Source organism: Heterodontus francisci, chromosome 8 (genome assembly GCF_036365525.1).
Source record: "Heterodontus francisci isolate sHetFra1 chromosome 8, sHetFra1.hap1, whole genome shotgun sequence".
In the NCBI taxonomy this organism is placed as follows: domain Eukaryota; kingdom Metazoa; phylum Chordata; class Chondrichthyes; order Heterodontiformes; family Heterodontidae; genus Heterodontus; species Heterodontus francisci.
The window spans coordinates 59,725,298-59,747,636 of NC_090378.1; the positions used below are offsets into that span (position 1 = coordinate 59,725,298).

A 22,339-nucleotide genomic window follows, 5' to 3' on the forward strand; every position below is an offset into this window, starting at 1 on the left:
TCTTCTACCAAAGTTAAGGTGACAGATTGGGAGAACTCCCAAGGGACTTGCCAGCACAAGTGTTTGCAGACCAATTGATCATAGTGGAAGTAGGCAGAATGCAAACTTGGTGCTGCCTCCTCATTTACCTGATTGTAGTGTTTGTCCAGTTGGGACCCACACTACTAGCTGCCTGAGTGCTCGGCAGGAAGTCGAGCAGCGTTAGCATAGAGCACATGGTGCAGACAGCCTGCTCCTCATAAAGGCAGTTTGCCCCTCTTAAAAGGGGAAGGAACACTGAATCACAGAAGGTTGCTGCTGAAGGGCGGCACAGTGGCACAGTGGTTAGCACTACAGCCTCACAGCTCCAGGGACCCGGGTTCGATTCTGGGTACTGCCTGTGTGGAGTTTGCAAGTTCTCCCTGTGTCTGCGTGGGTTTTCTCCGGGTGCTCCGGTTTCCTCCCACAAGCCAAAAGACTTGCAGGTTGATAGGTAAATTGGCCATTATAAATTGTCACTAGTATAGGTAGGTGGTAGGGAAATTTAGGGACAGGTGGGGATGTTTGGTAGGAATATGGGATTAGTGTAGGATTAGTATAAATGGGTGGTTGATGGTCGGCACAGACTCAGTGGGCCGAAGGGCCTGTTTCAGTGCTGTATCTCTAATCTAATCTAATCTGAATATCAGTGTTGCAATTCTAAACAAGGGAAATGGAACATCACGGCAGAGAGAGACAGTTCCCAGGTTCTTGGATGCTGTGGTAAAGGCCTTGGTATTGGAGGTGGACAGGAGGAGACAGGCCATGTTTCTGCAAGGGGTCAAGAGGACCTAAAGGACAAACCTCAGAAGGGAATAGGAGCAGGTGGTCGGGGGTCTGCATGTGGTGTGTCACTAGACATGAGTGGGCTGCAGCCAAGCCAGGTAAATGATGGTTTGTGTGCCAGCTCACTGGAGGGTGAGGTTGCAGATGAGCTCTGCTACAGGGGACTCAGAGGAGAACTTTAATGGGGCAGTATGCAGGAGCATGCTGATGAGGATGCACGCTGAGATGCTGGGTGCATCAGCAGGCCTACCAGACGGCCTCCATTCATGTCAAGGAGCTTGGAGGAGTCTGGTTCCAACTTGCCAGAAGGCATTGCACAGACCTACCCTCTCCACAGCCTCTGCTCCATCTCCCTGTCTTGTTGCCAACCCAGTGGCACTGCAATTGCAGCTCCATACCTGTTGCAGCCTTTGTGTGGACAGGTCACCAAATCCTGAGCCCTCCCTGTTACGATAACTCTGATAAATCCAGTAACTCACCAAAACACCTCCAAAAACCCTCCATAGTAGTTCCAGAAGCTTTGCAATGGCAGAAGTTTTCTAAATTACCTTACCAGCAAGTTGGATGCCTAGCCCTTTCTTGCAGCTGAACGCATGTTCTTTGGTGAGTGACAAGTCAATATGTTGAATGGACTTGTGTGGTCCAGGTTTGTAAGTAGAGTATTAATTCAGCTGGTAGGGCTTTTTGGCATCATGCCAGCACCAGTTTGGAGGCTTCCTCATACAGAGGGGATTCCCATATGAGTACCTTTCCCAGAATTGATCTACATTGACACTTTGAATCCAAATTTCAGCCTTTAAAGTTTGCCTTGCACCAATTGTATGAGATAGTTTCACACCACCAGCTAGAATTGAATCTCTGTCTTCAAAACAGCTTCAATGATGCAAAGTTGAAAACACTGCACCAATGCATACTGTACTGTAAGGGCATTTTGCCAGCAACAGGCTGCAAGGCGGATCAGCTTCCCGCTCCAATGAGGTAGGCAGATGATTTGCATACTTAAAGGCCATATTAAGGGCCATTTTACAGAGCTGCTGGCATTTTTCCAAAGGCGGAGCAGTCCCCTGCCACATAGGGAGGCTGCCAGATTCATGGAGGTGTCCTCCTGGAGGCTGTCCGGGGGGTGGTGGGGGGGGGGGGTGGGGGGGCGGCCAACGGATCTGTAGGTTCCATAGCCCAAAGAGATAGCCACATGCAGGGAAGGCTGCCCCCATGGCACCAACGATCTCCCCAGAGACTTCTCCCCTCTGACCCTCAGCCCCCTGAATTTTTTATTTTTTATTGGCTTATCTGTCCAAGGCTCGAAATCTCCTGCCTGCCTCAGCAGCAACTGAGTGTTGTTGCCAGTGGTGTTCCTGAGGCTTCAGAGCTGCTGGCCCTCTGATTGTGTGGGCTAGCAGTATCAGGAGCCCGCTAGCCATCCTTATTTGGACTGTGGACCTGCAGGCGGCCAATTAGGGGGCAGTAAAACCGCCGAGCTGGTCCCAATGCCAGCAAGTGCACGCCAAGGAACTGCTTTTCACCCTGATATCAGGGTCCCGAAGCACTCAGTAAAATTCAGCCCAATAAATGGCCTGTAAAATCCTTGCAGCCCTTGTGAAACTTACTTTTCGATTGTCATAATAAAGCTACTTTAGTCATATACCTCTTCATTTGTAGGGGATATGTTTACAGTGGATGAAGCGTCGCAAGCCAGTTTGGTATCGGGCTTTCTGTCTGCCACAGATGAAGACACAATCTCAGAGGAACTAATCTTTGTGCTGGAGAGTTTGCCTCAATATGGATATCTCGAGAACACACTCCCATCACCAGGATATGAGAAGAGTAATGCTGGAATAAACATAGGTAAAAAATGTCAGTTTAATCACTTAACAAGTTCTACAAGTTTTAAATTAACACTTAATTTAAATACACATTTAAATACACTTTCTAACACATACAAAGAACAATCTTTGAATAATTGGTGCCTAATAACCACTGTCACTGCAAAAATGCAATGAACTTTTGATAGCTTACGCAAATTGTCAAAATTATTTAAAGTTAATAATAAGATTATTTTCCTTTCTTTTCCCAATCTGAAGCATAAACAATGCATAGCTTGATGATTAGTTGTTGCATTAAATACTAAGTTGCTGTAATTATGCAGTCAAATAAAACTCCTGTGGTCTATTTATTGAACAAAAATTTCCTTCTGTTCCCTGAAAGATCTCCCAACTCAGTTACATAATTGCAATGACCTCTGGGTTTACATATTATTTATGTTTCTGCATGAATTCAACTTCAGGATGTAAATTTTATTTTTTTAATAAATCATTCCTGGACATAAGTATTTGACATAATGGAAAATGTTAAATTCAATTATAAATAAGGCTGTTACTTTAAGATTGATATCAAAACCTGGCAATACCTTCAGTGTCTGGAAAATCCATTGCCCTGCCAGCAATATGGCAGGGCAGGACTTCTGTTAGTCAGTATGCACCAGCACTAACCTCGATACCAAATTTCAGGGGCAGGATCATTAGCATGAAAGGGCAGACAGACCATTTGTGGCACTATCTGGCTGTCTGTCCCATGGGTTCTGGAAATTCAGAGCAATATCCATCAGGGGTGGTGTTCTGGAGTAAGTAAATTGAACAAAGAACAATGTTTTTTTTCTGACTTTTTATCCTTGGCTTAGTTGCCATTTTACTAATGGTAGTAAATCTTTCTGATATCGATTACCATTCTGAAACAACATTGTTGGCTTTCCTAGAGTGTCTGGTGCCAACCACCTGTGATCATGATGAATTTTCCCTCCTCATCCTCCTCAACATACTTGCAGCTTTTGGCACAGTTGACCACACTGTACTCCTCAAATGCCTCTCCTCCTTTAAGCAGTTCAGTGGGATTGGCCATGCTTTGGTTCCACTTTTACTTATGCAATCACAACCCAGAGCTTCTCCAGCAAAGGTTCCAACCCTGCACTGTTACTTAAGGGGTTCCCAAAGTATTTCTCCTTCACACACTCGTCTATATGTTGCCCCCTGGTTTTACCGTTCCTCACCTTGATAAGCACAAGAAAAATGATAAAGGGAACAACTTTAGGAGAATAGGAAAATAACAAAACTGATCAAAATGATATATTTTCTTCATTAAGAAATAATTATTAAAGTTCATCTATGTCTGTTTATGACTAGCACCAGTCCGTTAAACTTATCTGTGCACCTTGGTTTCCTCTGGGCTGATCTGATAATCCTACCCAGCAGAAAGTGGCCAATCAACATGTACCCGTACTGATGTTCACTTTCATATTTTTCAGTTAAGACGCTGTTTGATAACCAGGAATTCTAAACAGACCATAATTTCAGCTATACAATAGCAGTGAGCACATCAAAATGCATAGGCTGTGACTGATCTCAGTATGCAAATGCTACAGGTCTTATTGTCCTTCTTGAAGGCATCATGAGTAATAGAATTACCTTTTTGAGACGAGCAGGCAAGACAGTAACCACATTGAGGTCCAGAAAATGTATTATTGAGCTTATCAATACTGGCTTATAACTCAACAGAAAAGGATGTGAGAAAGAGCTACAGTATCATGACTTGAGAAGCCATGAAAATAACACAGACATGGAACTACAAATACTGTAAACTTGCCTATGGATTGAATCTCATTTTTCAATCTGATTGTTTGAGATTGCAAATATTATAATCAGAACCCACACATAGGATTGTACTGACTATAAGGCTGGAATTTTATGCCCTCTAAAAGAGCATGCTGGTGGGGGGGAGGGGCGGGTGTAAAATGGAATGCGAAACTGGGAGGGCTCTTCCCAACCTGCTTTCATCTCTGCTGCCAATTTATGTGGGGCGATGGCGGCGAGAAACGGCCCGCCTCCAGCCAATCAAGGCCCTCAAGTGGCCAATTAACGGCCACTTAAGGGCCTCCGCCACTGCCACGGGGATTTTACAGTTGGCTGACAGGCAGCTGAGGCCTCAGAAAAGCTGCCTGATAAAACCAGGTGGCCTTCTGGTGGCCTTGGTTGGGGGAGGGGGTGGGCCCACCTGATAGGGCACCCTGTGCCCAACGGAGGGCCGTCCCCGAAGCCCAACACGCTCCCCCAACCCCCTGCCCCCCTAACCAACTCCCCATGCCTCACGGGTCCCAAACGATTGCCCCTGGCGAGGCCCCAAAAATGTACCAGTTTTCTGGTGCTCTCCGTCATCTTGATCCTTGAGCTAGGTAGCAGTCCCAGCAGTGGCCACCGCTCCCTATACTTTTTTTTAAATGTACACTAATTACAATGCATTAGGCATATTTTATACAGGAAAAGAACTGACCCATCTTGTAATGTGAACTCATCACTGCTAGCACAATGCATCAAGATCTGTAACAATTATGACTCATATCTGTACTTTGCTGCTACTTTGCAGTAGTAGCTTTGTGGTCTTTCTTAAGTCTCGTTGTTTCTTGTGAGAATCCCCTCCAGGTCCTCACTGTAGCCAACACTGAGTTAACATTCTCTCTGATATATCATGCTTATCACCTCTGCAGCATGCTTGTTGGCCAACCTCCGAGACAAAAAAAGTGATTTTGTTTCCCTATAATTAATTAATAAGAAACTGCAGGTCCTGGTAAGTGAAACAAGATTCATGAATGTGTTGCTAAGGGCCACATAGAAATATGGGACACTACACAGTTATATTTGTCATTTCTGTTGTCTAAAGTGACTTGTTAGCTGCTTGTGATGTGTTAAAGGATCATTATTATATGTGTGTCACAATGAGCTTTGTATTGTCCTTGTTCACAAAGTACTATTGCTCAAACGTGTTCATTGAACAATTGTGTCCCACTTGTTTGTTGGACATTAAAAAACTATGAAAAGACCTATGAAGAAAAATTATGGCCTGCAATGTGTTGTGAATAGATCACCCCTTTGTGACAGATTTTCCATCTGGTTAGGTGTATTCTGAAGCCAAGGATTTGTTAGAGTAAATTTAATAATCATCAAAACAATCATTCAGTATTCTTCATAAGTGGGTAACTGCTTTTCCTGGATGTTATGATAAGTACTGATAAGTATGATAAGAACTACAAGAAAGCCCCCAGAGAGTTAACATCCTTAGCACTTAAAGCCACCAGAAGCACCGTGCAAAGAACAGCCAGGCACTGTGCAAATGACTACTGGCAACACCTATGCTGGCCTCCGACACCGGAAACATCAGAGGAATGTATGATGGCATTAAGAGAGCTTTTGGGCCAACCATCAAGAAGATCGCCTCCCCTCAAGTCTAAATCAGGGGAAACGATCACTGACCAACGCAAGAAAATGGACCGCTGGGTGGAGCACTACCTAGAACTGTACTCTAGGGAAAATGATGCCACTGATACCGTCCTTGATGCAGCCCAGTTTCTGCAAGTCATGGATGAGCTGGACGAACAGCCAACAAAATCGGAACTCAGTAATGCCAGTGATTCTCTAGCCAGTGGAAAAGCCCCTGGAAAGGACGGCATTACCCCTGAAATAATCAAGAGTGCCAAGCCTGCTATACTCTCAGCACTCCATGAACTGCTTTGCCTGTGCTGGGATGAGAGAGCAGTACCACAGGACATGTGCGATGCCAATATCATCACCCTCTATAAGAACAAGGGTGACCGCGGTGACTGCAACAACTACCATGGAATCTCCCTGCTCAGCATAGTGGGAAAAGCCTTCGCTCGAGTCATTTTAAACAGACTCCACTAAGGCACAGTGCGGCTTTTGAACAGAGAGATCCACCATTGACATGCTGTTCTCCCATCGCCAGCTACAGGAGAAATGCCGCAAACAACGGATGCCTCTCTGCATTGCCTTCATAGATCTCACCAAAGCCTTTGATCTCGTCAGTAGACGTGGTCTCTACAGACTACTAGAAAAGATCGGATGTCCACCAAAGCTACGAATATCATCACCTCATTCCATGACAATATGAAAGGCACAATTCAGCATAGTGGCGCCTCATCAGACCCCTTTCCTATCCTGAGTGGCGTGAAATAGGGCCGTGTTCTCGCACCAACACTGTTTGGGATCTTCTTCTCACTGCTGCTCTCACATGCGTTTAAGTCTTCAGAAGAATGAATTTTCCTCCATTCAAGATCAGATGGCAGGTTGTTCAACCTTGCCCGTTTTAGAGTGAAGTCCAAAGTACAGAAAGTCCTCATCAGGGAACTCCTCTTTGCTGACAATGCTGCATTAACAACTCACACGGAAGAGTGTCTGCAGAGGCTCATCGACAGGATTGGGGCTGCCTGCAACGAATTTGGCCTAACCATCAGCCTCAAGAAAACGAACATCGTAGGACAGGAAGTCAGAAATGCTCCATCCATCAATATCGGCGACCACACTCTGGAAGTGGTTCAAGAGTTCACCTACCTAGGCTCAACTATCACCAGTAACCTGTCTCCCGATGCAGAAATCAACAAGCGCATGGGAAAGGCGTCTGCTGCTATGTCCAGACTGGCCAAGCGGGTGTGGGAAAATGGCGCACTGACACTGAACACAAAAGTCCGAGTATTTCAAGCCTGTGTCCTCAGTTCCTTGCTCTACAGCAGCGAGGCCTGGGCAATGTATGTCAGCCAAGAGCGACGTCTCAACGCATTCCATCTTCACTGTCTCCGGAGAATCCTTGGCATCAGGTGGCAGGACCGTATCTCCAATGCAGAAGTCCTTGAGGCGGCCAGCATCCCCAGCTTATACACACTACTGAGTCAGCGGCGCTTGAGATGGCTTGGCCATGTGAGCCGCATGGAAGATGGCAGGATCCCCAAGGACACATTGTACAGCGAGCTCGTCACTGGTATCAGACCCACTAGCTGTCCATGTCTCCGCTTTAAAGACATCTGCAAATGCGACATGACGTCCTGCGACTTTGACCACAAGTCGTGGGAGTCAGTTGCCAGCGATCGCCAGAGTTGGCGGGCAGCTATAAAGGCGGGGCTAAAGAGAGGCGAGTCGAAGAGACGTAGCAGTTGGCAGGAAAAGAGACAGAAGTGTAAGGAGAGAGCCAACTGTGTAACAGCCCCGACAACCAATTTTATCTGCAGCGCCTGTGGAAGAGTCTGTCACTCTAGAATTGGCCTTTATAGCCATTCTAGGCGCTGCTCCACAAACCACTGACCACCTCTAGGCGCTTACCCATTGTCTCTCGAGCCAAGGAGGCCAAAGAAGAAGATGATAAGTACTGATGTTTTTACAAACTTTGCCATACATCTAGAACTTTTCTGGGAAATCCAAATTGGATGTTTGGATCAACAGCCCATTTGATTGGCACCCCATCCACCATATTAAATATTCACTCCCTCCACCACTGACGCACAGTGGCAGCAGTGTGTACCATCTACAAGATGCACTGCAGCAACTAACCAAGGCTTCTTCAACAGAGCCTTGCAAACCCATGACCTCTACTGCCTAGAGCAACAAAGGCAGCAGGCGCCTGGGAACACCACCACACACAAGTTCCCCTCCAAGTCGCACACCATGCTGATTTGAAACTATATCATCGTCCCTTCACTGGTGCTGGGTCCAAATCCTGGAACTCCCTCCTTAACAGCACCATGGATGTACCTACAGCACATGGACTGCAGCAGTTCAAGAAGATGGCTCTACACCACCTTCCCAAGGGCAAGTAGGGATGGGCAATAAATACTGACCTTGCTTAAATCCACATACCAAAAAAAACATGTTTTGTTTACATTTCCAAATCCAAAGTTCAGGTCTGGATTTCTGTAGGTTGTAATCAATTTGATGTACACTTTCTGTAGTAATCTACCACAAAACATACCACTGGAGCTTGAAATTCAAACAAATATAAATTAGGTAAGTTTAAAAAAAATGAACAGACCACATTTGACCACTTAAACCAATTTGGTTTCAGTGATTATTTTAAAGATTCAGTGTAATCATGGTGCATATAAAAGGTTATTGAATAAATAACTTTTATATTTAGAATAATACAGTTGTTCAAAAAACTGCTTAAAGAGGTCAGAGCATTTGGAATCTAACATCTACTGAATAATGAGATGTTTAATTTTGGAAGGTTTAAGGAAGAATCAGCATCGAAACCCAGATTTGTTTTCTTAAGGTGGTATTTGTTAGGCTTACAGGGAAATTTCCTGGGACAACCAATAACCTGAACATCAGGTGCCATTTCCACAATCATCAAATTAAGTACTGGAAAAGTTCATGCTGCAGGATATGCAATACAAATTATTATAGCACAGATTTCATGAGAAATAATCAAGTGTAAGAAACATTTTATTAATAGTTTTAGTTTATGTACAGTCATGAAGAATCTCTGTCATGTGCTTTGGGATCAATTGTAAAGATGCAATACAAATGAAAGTTGGTGAAAGATGACACAATGATATTATTGTACCACTAGTTTTAGTTTAGTTAGTTTAGAGATACAGCACTGAAACAGGCCCTTCGGCCCACCGAGTCTGTGCCGACCATCAACCACCCATTTATAGTAATCCTACACTAATTCCATATCCCTCCCACATCCCCATCTGTCCCTATATTTCCCTACCACCTACCTATACTAGGGGCAATTTATAATGGCCAATTTACCTATCAACCTGCAAGTCTTTGGCATGTGGGAGGAAACCGGAGCACCCTGAGGAAACCCACGCAGATACAGGGAGAACTTGCAAACTCCACACAGGCAGTACCCAGAATTGAACCCGGGTCATTGGAGCTGTGAGGCTGCAGTGCTAACCACTGCGCCACTGTGCCGCATATATCTGGTAAAACTATATCAGCTGTTTTAACGAGTGACCAATGTCCCTTGGACTGTGTAAACTGCTGATCAGTGTGCATTGTGTGAATGGGATGCATTTAAAAATTAAGTTTTCCTATAATACCAAATAATCTTAAGAAAAGTGGTAAAATATGTGATTTTTTAAAATCTATGTTAGGAGAGAAGGTGCTGTATGCTTAAAAACAGTCGATTCTGTAGCAATCACACAACAGATTCTATCACAAGATCTCAAATTAATCCTTTATAATCTTGTGTCTGATAAAATAGCAATGAGGTTCAGGATCTTTATATTTCTTTTACATCCTAGCACTCCATTCTCATTAATGAAACAAGTGACTTTGCTTTGTGACTCCTATGTTAGGCTAAATGTATTATTCTGTAGAGTTGAGAAGCTGAGAGTTTCCCCGGCTTCCAGCTAGAGGAATGTGACATTATTGTGAATTATTTCGAAAGATTTTTATTTTGCGTGCAATTTAAAACCTTAGTTGTTTGATCTAATCTGTTCCTTTAATAGCTTCCTTCAGTCTGCAGGACCTCAGGGCAGGCTACATCAACTACGTCCAGTGCAGACATAACCAGATGGAGCCCACAGCTGACCACTTTATGGTATCTGTTAGTGACGCTATACATAAATCCATAGCAGTGCCGTTTTATGTCATCATCAACCCAATCAACGATGAAACTCCAGATTTGCAGCTGGGAAACATCACGGTAAGTATGAATATAGCAAAGGAACGGAATTACTCATATTTATTCAGAGTTTGTGTCAGGTAGTTCAGACTTTATATTTTATTCTGTGTGACAGAGTTCTTTTTTTAAATGCTTTAGATCTCGCCACATGTTCCATCATTAATAACAGTACAATGACCATTTGGTTACCATTAATCTGAAAGCCAGTCAGTTGAATCATATTTAGTTGTTTGAATTTGAGGGGAAAGACATCCAAACAATGTATCAAAATGAATTTACTCTCCACAACATGGAGAGTATGTGTCACATGTAATTCAAGTGTAAACACCAGATGACTTTGTTTGTGAATTTTCACCACTGTTTGTGGTAGGAGCAGGTTTCCATGAGAAGATGCATTGTTTTTTTCCTAATGGCTCCATGTTTAGACAAACAACCAGGCTTAATCTTTGAGGTTTTTTTTATGTGAGGATCCAAGGTTCATTATGTAGGACACAGCTAAGTTGAAAAGAACAGTGAAGGTGAGCTAAATGAAGGAGTAGTTAATTATGCCAAAATTGAAAAAAAAAACAGTCTGGAGTGGTCATTCTACAAATGGTCAATTAGCTGGAGATGTATGGGCTAAAAAATCGTTGGCACACATTTTTAGGGGTGGTGGGGGGGGGATGGGGTCGCAATTCACGATCTGCCAGCGCCTATTCCCATTGAGGCAGGCAGCACCCAAACCTCGTGCTACCTTCTGATTAAAATGATTGGAGCCTTGGTCTGAACAGGGCCCATGTTGCTGACTGGCTGAGCGCACAGCAGGAGGCCCAGCAGTGCGCACTGATAGCATGTGGTGCAGCTAGCCTGATCCTCTTAAAGGCAACCCTGTCCTTCTTAAATGGGAGCTGCACTCAGTAGAAGGAAACTGCTTCTGACTGCCTGTACTGACACTGGCTACAAGTAGGAGCTGCACAAATGGAGCATTGGGAAAGAGAGAGGGCTCCTAGGTTCACGGATTCAGGCCTTAGTGGTGGAGGTCAACAGGAGGAGACAGGTCATGTTTCCACACAAGGGGCCAGGAGGCTCTCAAGGACCACCCTCTGAAGGAAATGAAAGCAAGTGGCTAGGGAGGTCAAGGCCCGCAGACTGACCCAAGGACTTGGCAGTAGTGCCACCAGAAGTTTAATGACTTAATCTGTGTGGTCAAGGTCCGTGAATGCATCTTCACATGATATATTCAACACACCACCAACCTCTCATGCTGCTTATGACGCCCTATCACTCACCCAATAGCAGTCCTTAGCACTCAGGACTTGGGCGTAACATTCAGCTGCTCCACCTCACAAATGATGCCAGACTCATATTCACCTCCGACTGCTTCCTCATACTTCCAGCAATTTAGTTGTGGCAGACATTTCACCCAAACACAGTGCAACAAAATCACTGACATTCTTTCCTCTCTCTTACAGGCCAAGGTGGCCCATAACCCCCAGGAGCAGAGCAGAATTAGTAGGGGACAAGGACGCTTGCATCTCCTGACCCTTGCGGAGAAGATGGTCCTTTGCATCATGGGGCCAGCTGTGACAGAGCCCGTTGCATCTAGTATCACTAAGAACATTGAGGATGATGGTACATTCCTGTCTTATACCCCATCTCAACTTCCAGCTACCATGATGTGCAAGCTGCTGATGGTGTGACCATGAACTTCTTGCTTTACACCTTACCCCCTTCCCTCAACCTTGTTTTCCCCTTCTGATTTTCCACCTTCAGACACCCAAGAACAACCACCTGCCCAGATACAGCAGCCTCAGGAGGAAGGACAAGAGCAACACTGCAGCACTGATGAAGAAGCGCCATCACTTGATCTGGCACTCACAGCCAGATAGTGGCACTGCGCAACCTTTTAGAGGCTAGCATAGAATCGGCATCTGCACGTGGTAATTCACCGGGCACAAGTGGGCTGCAGTCAGACAGGGTGAAAAGGATAGTTTGCGTGTCAGCTCACCAGAGAGCAAGGCTACAGATGAGAACTTTTGATTGGTCAGCATACAGGAGAATGCTGCTGAGTATGCACACCGAGATGCTTGGTGCATTGCAGACCTGCCAGATAGCCTTTTGTCACTATCAAAGAGCATGGAGGAGTCTGGCTGTAACATGGCACAGGGTATTGTGCAGAGCTTGGAGCCCATCATTTCCACCATTGAAGTGGTGGCCAACTCTATTGGCAGCACCATGATGTTGAAAAAAAAACCATGATGTGATGCGCCATGATGTGGTGTCTGGTGTCCAAAGCTGCAGATCTCAATGCTCAAAGGGATTTTCTGGCTCTCACAACAGCCCAGCAATCTGTCCTCCAACAATTACTAGCATTCTTGAGGCACTTACTCAGGGCAGTGCCAGTTAGGATAACAGCATTCGTGCTCCCACTACGGTCACACTTCCAGTGCCCTTGCTGTTATCTCTCAGCCAGCCCAGGCCGAGGTAGTGCAGTCCAAAGCCAGGCTCACAAGGCCCACGGCTGCCTGAGGGGACCTGCAAGACCATCTGCTGTCTCCCCAGCTGAAAGTCAGCAGCCTTCCACCAGCCATGCTGCTTGTATAATTGGATGTGTTGTTTGATAAAGATGTCATGGCAAGGTTTTTGTTGATATCTTTTACTGCAGAGTTTTGGCCAAGAGGATGCTGTGATGGATTGTTACAGATGATTGGGAATGTAGGGTATAGTGGAGCAATGCTGGTGAAGGGATGCAATTCTAAGGGAACCAGAGTCTGGGTAGGTGATTGCGGCAGCCTGTCTGGAATGGAGGTGTCCCAGATGGCTCTTCACTGCCTCTTCCACCTCCTCCATTCGTGTAGAGCTTCCCCTCTTGACAGCCTCTGCACCATCTCCCAGAGGCACTGCACCTACAGCCCTGTACCTATTGCAATGTTTGTGTGGACAGGTCACCAAATCCTCTGCCCTCCCAGTGAGGATGCAGCAATGCTGCCTGCCAAATGCAGAAAATCACCACAATATTTCCAACATAACAATCCACGGTACTTCCACAAACTTTGCAATTGCAGAAGTTAGTCGAAATCACTTCATCTGCAAGTTGGATAGCTGGCCCATTAAATAGTGCTGATGAGGGCTCCTCTTGCCTCTGAACACAGGTCCTTTTGTGAACGGAGAGCACATGCATTCAGTGAATATGCGCAGTGAAAGTTTCAAAAACATGCGGCAAATCAGTCGGAATGGCTGTTTGACATCATAATCTGGCCATTTGAGGCAATTTTGGTGCAAGCACAGCAGGCGCATGCTGATGCCCTTCCCAGCATGGGTAGCATAGGCCACAATGGAGGCAATCAGAACTGGCCATAAGCTCTGTGTGGGCCATTCTGAGGGCCTCTGGCTATCGTAGCACCAGCTCCAGTGGCTTTACAGAGCTGAATTTCTAGCCCCATAAGTCTGGAAGATGTATATGTATGGACAGGATCAAGTCTAGCTATGACGTACCACTCTCCCAAATTCCACTGTCCTTGGCCTTGTCACCAAGGGCACAAAATTCATTTAAAAAGAGAACAGGAATCACTAATTCCCTGGTGCGTTTTGAGAAGTTAATAGGTGTTCAGCCGAAGATCAGCAAAAATTCAATTTGCATGATGTATCTGAGTTTCTACCATAGTTACAGCAGCCATTTCTGAGGAAATTTCTGGTGCTGGTTTTCAACATCCCACAGTTTCGGGGCCATTGTAATAAAGCCAGATTTCCAGTTTTTAACTAATTACTTCAGATGAGGTTAACATATGTAAGAAAGATTGGACAAGTCAAGATGTTTGCCAATAATATTTGAAACAAAGTTTAAACACTACTTTCCAGTATGTTTCTTCAGTACATGAGCTATGGAGTTACTGTTCTAAAATTTGGTGCACTAGAAGAACTGTTGCATTTCTTTCTGGTTGTGAACTGACTAATTATTGTAGCTCTGCAAATATGCAAAATGATTTTAGAGAACAGGAGCAATGCCTATGGACACTTTACATCGGTGGCCTGTGACACTGTAGTGTGCTTGGACAGAACAACTACACGTCACAGTAGATTAATGTATTTTCTAATTTCACTGGTGTTAACTTTTGGAAAGTTGTTACTCTTCATAAACTTTATTTAACCATTATGATGTTCTATGAAAGCTGTCATGCTTAAGATTCTAGCCATTCATTTACCTAATGCGTGTTCTGAACTTACTTTTGTTCATATCCTCCTCCAATACTATGTAATTTTGCATATGTTTCAAATGATTGATCTTTAACATGACTTTAGCAGTTCTTAACCAGCAGCTTCAATGGCTCAAATTTAAAACTCAAATGTTTAACTCTCTCTATGGCCTCATCCTTTCCTATTCCTGCAACTTCCTCTGGCCCTACATTCTCCCTAAACTTCCCATCCCTGACTCTGGCCTTTTGTTCACCCTCCCTTCGACCCACTGTCTCTTCAGCCTGGAATTCTCTCCCTAAACCCTTCTGCCTCTAATCTCTCCTCCTTTAAGACCCTCCATAAAACCCATCTCTTTGGCCAAACTTTTGGGAACTCTCTAATATTTCCTTTGGCTCAGCATCCATTGTTTGCCCCTTGGAATCTATTTCTGCACTAAGTGTGCTATATAAATGCAACTTCTTGTTGTGAATGCGACAGACATGCTCCCAAGTTGTTCTTTGATGTTATAATGATGGTCTAAAAAGCAGCTGCCCACCTCACCTCCTGTGAAAATTTTGAGGAAGCTAAGAGGGACAGAAACCCAGAGGATGTGAGTTGCACTCTAAATTGTGTGTTCCCTCCACCAGAATCATGCTGCAGTTCCTCTGTGCCTCTCCACCAAACTCCCTCATGCAGTTGGCTAAATTTTCTGCAGAATTATTTTCAAGACCTGCTATAGTAAAGTATAATATCAATAACTTAATACATGTTGGAAAAATTTATTGTTAAAATTCTGGTGTGTATCAGTAGCTACTTCATATTGATGAAACTCTTTTTATGCAGATAATAGAGGGTGATATATGTGAGATTGGCCCTGGAGTGCTGAATGTTGTAGATCTGGATATACCTCATGATACACTGATCTTCTCTGTGGTTAAACCCCCTGCCCATGGATTGCTTCTGAATGGCATATATGGCAATGATGTTTCCACATACAGACAGATGAATGCTGAAGTTCTACATCACGATCTTACAGTACATAGCTTTAGCATGGATGAACTCAGACAAGGTCTGTATACAGTGTGCTGCAGATGTCCTCTGCTGGACACCAAATATTACTGCATAGCACAATATCTGTTCCTCTATGGCAAGCTTACGTGTTGGTAAAGATGGGAAATATAATCTCTATTGTAGAACTGGCATATACAGAATAAATGTAGCAGTAAGTCAGAAGAAATTATCTTGGAATTATTTTGTTCACAGCTTGTTTCAGGGCTAAGTAAAATTTCTAGATCATTTATCAGGAACAATTGAGGGCCTACTGTCTGATTAGGGATATAATACCAATTTATTTTACAATTTTTTGTTACTAGAGGAGCATCTCATATTATCAGCAGTGGCTGCCTGAGGCATTCCTGTCAAATATCATGCATTGTTGGGTCATCATGCATTCAGGATCTCCTTTGGGACTAACTGTTGAAGTTTGTACTAACAGAGTATTTATCTCATTAGAGCATCAGAAGCTACAATCAATCCTTTAAGTAATACTCAAAGAAAGGCTACTGGGAGAATGCAGAGTCAAACAGGTGTCTGCTATTTAGAGTGAGATGTGGCAAATGATGGTCTGGGTGCTGCTTCAGCTAGTAAAAGGTTAAGGTGTACAGTATGAGACATGTAAATCTCAAACTGGATTATCTGAACAGTGCAAGTGGAGACTGGGGAGAAGTATATTTTAAAGAGTTCCTTAATTTTAGTAAATTGAATGTAGAAAACGGCTGTTATCAATATTAACCCAATTATATTTATTTAAAATTTATATTCATACTAACTTCACACTATGTAGATTTCTTTCTGGTATATTGAGCACGCACAAAGTGATAATCATAACAGTATAGATTTTTACTGATATTTTCAGTATTTCAAAGTGACTCATTTGTATTATTGTATTAATAGAGAAGAAATTCCAAGCCAAATGTCTGAGATTGATTTGTGAGTGTAAGGGAAAAATTTTGACGTATAGTCTGACAGGCCTCACCAACAAACTGCCTGACCTTGATTATTGGAATAGTTTTGGAAGAGAACGATTAAGTGTGTGTGAAAAAGAGAAATGATTATAGAGAGACAGACAGACAGAGATCTAGAGAAACTACATTATCCTCTTATTTTCATATTTACATAAATGCTAACTGACAGGGAATTGCTTTTTGTTTTCCAATTCTTCCACCTCTGCTTAAGGCTGTGACTGATGTTAAGGCCCAGTGTCAGCAGTCCTAGATAACTGCATCCAGTCCACTTACGCTAAATCACTTGGAGAAGTGTGAGGTGATGCATTTGGGGAGGTCAAACAAGGCAAAGGAATACACAATAAATGGGAGAATACTGAGAGGTTTGGAGGAAGTAAGGGACCTTGGAGTGAATGTCCACAGATCCCAGAAGATAGCAGGACAGATTGATAAGGTGGTTCAGAAGACATATGGAATCTTTTCCTTTATTAGCCGAGGTATAGAATATAAGAGCAGGAAGGTTATGCTGGAATTGTATATATGATTAGTTAGGCCACAGCTTGAGTACTGTGCAGTTCTGGTCCCCTAATTACAGGAAGTATGTAATTGCACTGGAAAGGGTACAGAGGACCAGGACTGGTTGCCAGGACTGGTAAAATGCAGGTATGTGGAAAGTTTGGATAGACTGGGGTTGTTCTCCTTGGAACAGAGGAGGCTGAGGGGAGATTTGATTGAGATGCACAAAATTGTGAGTGACCTGGACAGAGTGGAGGGGAAGGGCCTATTTTTGTTAGCAGAGAGGTCAGTGACTAGGGGGCATAAATTTGAAGTGATTGGTAGAAAGATTAGAGGGGAGATGAGGAAAAGTATTTTCACCCCAAGGGTCTGGAACTCACTGTCTGTAAGTGTAGTAGAGGCAGAAACCCTCAATTCATTTAAAAGGTGTCTGGAAGTGCACCTCAAGTGCTGTAACCTGCAGGGCTACGAACCAAATGCTGAAAGGTGGGATTAGACTGGGTGGTTCGTTTTCGGCTGGCGCAGACATGATGGGCCAAGTGGCCTCTTTCTGAGCTGTAAACTTTCTATGATTCTATAGTTTACCCAAGTGGCCATTGATGTTTGAGCCAAAATGTTGAATTTTGACCGGTTGTTCAACCAGAGGAGGCATTGCTGTAGGGCCCAATCCTGTTCTCAGTTGACACCCACATGACCCAGCAGGGTCATTGCATTGTTGATCTTTTTTTCCCCTCTGCCTAGGCCTGGGAAACTGTGGCCAATCGTGTTGCCCCACCATTGCCCAAATTGAGATTAGCTGGCTCAACACAGACCAGGGATCAAACCTGGGATGTCATGGTTTCTAGGCTCAATTCCACACTGAACAGTATATTTGCTAATAAGCCATCAGGGAACCACAAGCAAATCATCACTCATTAAGCAAAACCTTAGATAATTTTCTAGAAGCTAGAGTAATTGTGATCCTGCTGTTTTCAAAATGTGCATTTAATTGGTACAGGGCATGCTCATAGTATCCTCTGTGCAATTTTACCATAACTGTAAAGCTGCGTTCATCAATTTTTTTCTGGTAGTTATTTATTTTTTAATTTCTGAGGTGCCTGTGGTGAATATTTACAGATCAAGTATAAATATCTGCATTTTACATTAGAGAAAGAAGCCATACAGCGATTGACTCTTTGATTCTTAACAGAATTCCTAATATCAACATGGGCAATAAAGAGCCACAGTCACCAATGGTGGAGAAATTATCAGCAATATCATGCATTTTGATGAAATTATAATTGATAATCAGGATTATAAACCTGTGTCCTACCACACTGTTGTATAGTGATTATGTGCATCACCATGGCTTATTCAGCATTTTAATTGAAGAAATCTCTCCAATCAGGTTTCTGCCCCTGCCATAGTACCAAAACAGCTCTTATCAAAGTCACAAATGACATCCTATGTGACTGCGACAAAGGTAAACTTTCCCTCATCATCCTTCTCAACCTGGCTGCACCCTTTGACATAGTTGAACATACCATCCTTTTTATATTCTTTCATGGGATGTGGGCATCGCTGGCAAGGCAGCATTTGTTGCCCAACCCTAATTGCTTTTGACAACTAAGTGGCTTACTAGGCCATTTCAGAGGGCAGTTAAGGATCAACCACATTGCTGTGGGTCTGGAGTCACATGTAGGCCAGACCAGGTAAAGACAGCAGATTTCCTTCCCTAAAGGACATTAATGGACCAGTTTCCATGACAATCGATGGTAGTTTCATGGCACCATTACTGAGATAAGCTTTCAATTCCAGATTTTTTAAATTAATTAGTTGAATTTAAGTTCCACCAGCTGCCATGGCGCCATTACCACTACGCCACCAATTCCCTGACGCTGCTCCACTGTCGTCCAGCTGGGTCTATTCTTATCTATCTAATAGTAGTCAGAGAATCACTTGCAATGGCTTCTCTTCCTGCTCCCACACCATTATCTCTGGTGTCCCCCAAGGATCTATCCTTGGGCCCATCTCATCTACATGCTGCCCCTCGGCGACATCATCCAAAATCACAGCATTAGTTTTCACATGTATGCTGATGGCACTGAGCTGTACCTCACCGTCACTTCTCTCGACCCCTCCACCATTGCTAAATTATCAGACTGCTTATCTGACTTCCAGTACTGGATGAGCAGAAATTTCCTCCAATTAACTATTGGGAAGACTGAAGCCTTGTTTTCAGTCCCCATTCCAAATTCCATTCCCTAGCTACTGACTCCATCTCTCTCCCTGGCAACAGTCTGAGATTAAACCAATCTGTTCCGAACCTTAGTGTCATATTTGACCCTGAGATGAGCTTCCAACCTTATTTTCGTGGCATCACTAAGACCGCCTATTTCCACCTCCGTAACATCACCTGACTTCGCTCAAATGCTGCTGAAGTCCTCATTCATAGAAACATAGAAAAACAGGAGCAGAACTAGGCCATTCGGCCCTTCGAGCCTGCACCGCCATTCAATACGATCATGGCTGATCATCCAAACTCAGTACCCTGTTCCTGCTTTCTCCCGTATCCCTTGATCCCTTTAGCTCTAACAACTATATCTAACTCTTTCTTGAATATATTTAATGATTTGGCCTCAACTACTTTCTGTGGTAGAGAATTCCACAGGTTCACCACTCTCTGGGTGAAGAAATCCTTCCTCATCTCAGTCCTAAATTGCTTACCCCTTATCCTTAGACCCTTGGTCCTTATATATATTCATGCCTTTGTTACCACTAGACTTGACTATTCCAATGCACTCCTGGCTGATCTCACACATTCTACTTTCCGCAAACTTCAGGTCATTCCAAAACTCTACTGCTCGTGTCTTAACTCACACCAAGTCCCGTTCCCCTATTACCCCAGTGCATGCTGACCTACATTGGCTCCTGGTCAAGCAACGTCTTAATTTTAAAATCCTCATCCTTGTTTTCAAATCCGTCCATGATGTCACCCCTCCCAATCTCTGTAATCTCTTTCAGCCCCACAGCCCTGTAAGATATCTGCGCTCCTCTAATTTTGGCTCTTGTGTATATCTGATTTTAGTCACTCCACTGTTTGTGGCCGAACCTTCAGTTGCGTAGGTCCCAATCTCTGGAATACCCTCCCTACACCTCTCTGTGTCTGTACCTCGCTTTCCTCCTTTAAGGAACTTCTTAAAACCTACCTCTTTGACCAAGCTTTTGGTCATCTGTCCTAATATCTCCTTTTGTGGCTCAGTGTCATACTTTGTTTTATAATTCTCCTATGAAGCGCTTAGGATGTTTTATTATGTTAAAGGCACTATATAAATATTTTGTTGTTGGCATTGCTTGAATTTTGGGAGGAAAATCAACATAGGCAAAAGCCTGTATGCTTCCAATACACTGTACAGTTAATCTTATGATTCTAATGGGCAAGTGATCATGCTACATTCCAGTTAATATTTCTTGATTCTTCATAGTTATGCTACTCATGACAAATTGGCTTCAGTTGTAAGTAATATCAAACTAAAGGGAATTGAGTCTGAACAGGTACTAGAGGACCTAGGAGTAAGCTCAAAAAAATATGAGTAGGTGCAACAGTGGCAGATGAAATTTAAATAGACAAGTGTAAACTACTAAGAAGAAAAGATGGGTGTCTTACATAATGAATGATGTTAGAATAGCCACCCAACCCACTGCTGCTGACTCTGGCAAAGTTTCTAGGAACAACATTACTTACATTTTTTCAGAATCTATGCTTGGGAATTGTCTGTTGGTGGTGGGGATGGGGACGGGTGGGGGGAAATGGTCATTGTTGGAGGAAACTGATGCCTGCAGCAGCTTTAAGGGGCAGCCTCACAGAGCAGAAGCATTTTACTGACTTCATGTCCCTGGAAGAATTTGCATCAGTTTATGTGTTGGTCGAAGGTCCCTGTATTGATTGCACTTAGTGCCGGGCACCTGCACTTTGTGCTTTGTCGAGCAATACTGCCACCTTTTGTTCTGAGTGTTGAATGTCTTCTGCAGCAAATTTTACAAGTGACATAACTTTCAACTAACTTTTTCCATAATAAGAACAGAAAGTTCTGCAGGTCTGGCAGCATCTGTGGAGAGAGAAACAGAGTTAATGTTTCAGGTCTGTGACCTTTCATCAGAACTGGCAAAGGTTAGAAATGCTTTGAGCAAGTGAAAAGGGGGAGGAGAAGAAGAACAAAAGGGACGGTATGTGATAGGGCAGAGGGCAGGAGAGATTAAATGATAGAGATGTCATGGAACAAAGGCAAAGGGACTACAGTTCGTCACACTTTGCCCCCTCTAAGAACTCCATTTCATTCTTCCAGTTTCTCCGTCTCCGACACATCTGTTCTGATGATGCTACCTTTGACAACAGCACTTCTGATATGTCTTCCTTTTTCCTCAACCGAGGATTCCCCACCACTGTTGTTGACAGGGCCTCAACCATGTCCGACCCATTTCCTGTAATTCTGCCCTCATCCCTTCCCCTCCCTTCCAGAATGCGTCAGGGTTCCCCGACCCCATCAGCCTCCACATCCAAAGGATCATCCTCCATCATTTCCGCCACGTCCAACGTGATGCCACCACCAAACACATCTTCCCCTCGCCTCCCTGTCAGCATTCCGAAGGGATCATTCCCTCCGCGACACCCTGGTCCGCTCCTCCATCACCCCCAACACATTGTCCCCTTTCCATGGCACCTTCCCATGCAATCGCAGGAGGTGTAATAGCTGCCCTTTTACCTCCTCTCTCCTCACCATCCAAAGCCCTGAACACTCCTTCCATATGAAGCAGCGATTTACTTGTACTTCTTTCAATTTAGTATCCTGTATTCGCTGCTCACAATGTGGTCGCCTCTACACTCAGGAGACCAAATGCAGATTGGGTGACCACTTTGCTGAACACCTCCGCTCAGTCCACAAGCACAACCCTGAGCTTCCGGTTGCTTGCCATTTTTATTCACCATCCTGCTTCCATGTCAACATTTCTGACCTTGGCCTATTGCAGTGTTCCAATGAACATCATCACAAGCTCAAGGAACAGCACCTCATCTTCCGATTAGGCACTCCACAGCCTTCTGGACTCAACATTGAGTTCAATAATTTCAGAGCATGACTGGCCATTTTTATTTTATTTTATTCCATTTTTAAACCATGGGCCTGTCTTAAACTTGATTTTCAGGTTTTTGCTTTTGGACAGAGCTGTTCATTATTCTGCCATTAACACTCTCTCTGGACTAATGCTTTGTCTTTTTATACAACTATTCACACTCCCTTTGCCTTTGTTCCATGACACCTTTGTCATTTAATCTCTCCTGCCCTCTGCCCTATCACACACCGTCCCTTTTGTTCTTCTTCCCCTCCCCCTTTTCACTTGCTCAAGCCTATTACATTTCT

The 22,339-nt window shown here is 43.9% G+C and overlaps 1 protein-coding gene across 1 annotated transcript in view; it reads left to right on the forward strand.

Moving 5' to 3' along the window:
• frem1b (Fras1 related extracellular matrix 1b) overlaps nucleotides 1-22,339 on the forward strand; it is a 238,326-nt gene that overhangs the window by 145,895 nt on the left and 70,092 nt on the right. The window contains exons 19-21 of the mRNA XM_068037205.1: nucleotides 2,464-2,649; nucleotides 10,097-10,293; nucleotides 15,268-15,493. Of these exons, the coding sequence (XP_067893306.1) occupies nucleotides 2,464-2,649; nucleotides 10,097-10,293; nucleotides 15,268-15,493 (609 nt within the window). The remainder of the gene's footprint in view (nucleotides 1-2,463; nucleotides 2,650-10,096; nucleotides 10,294-15,267; nucleotides 15,494-22,339) is intronic.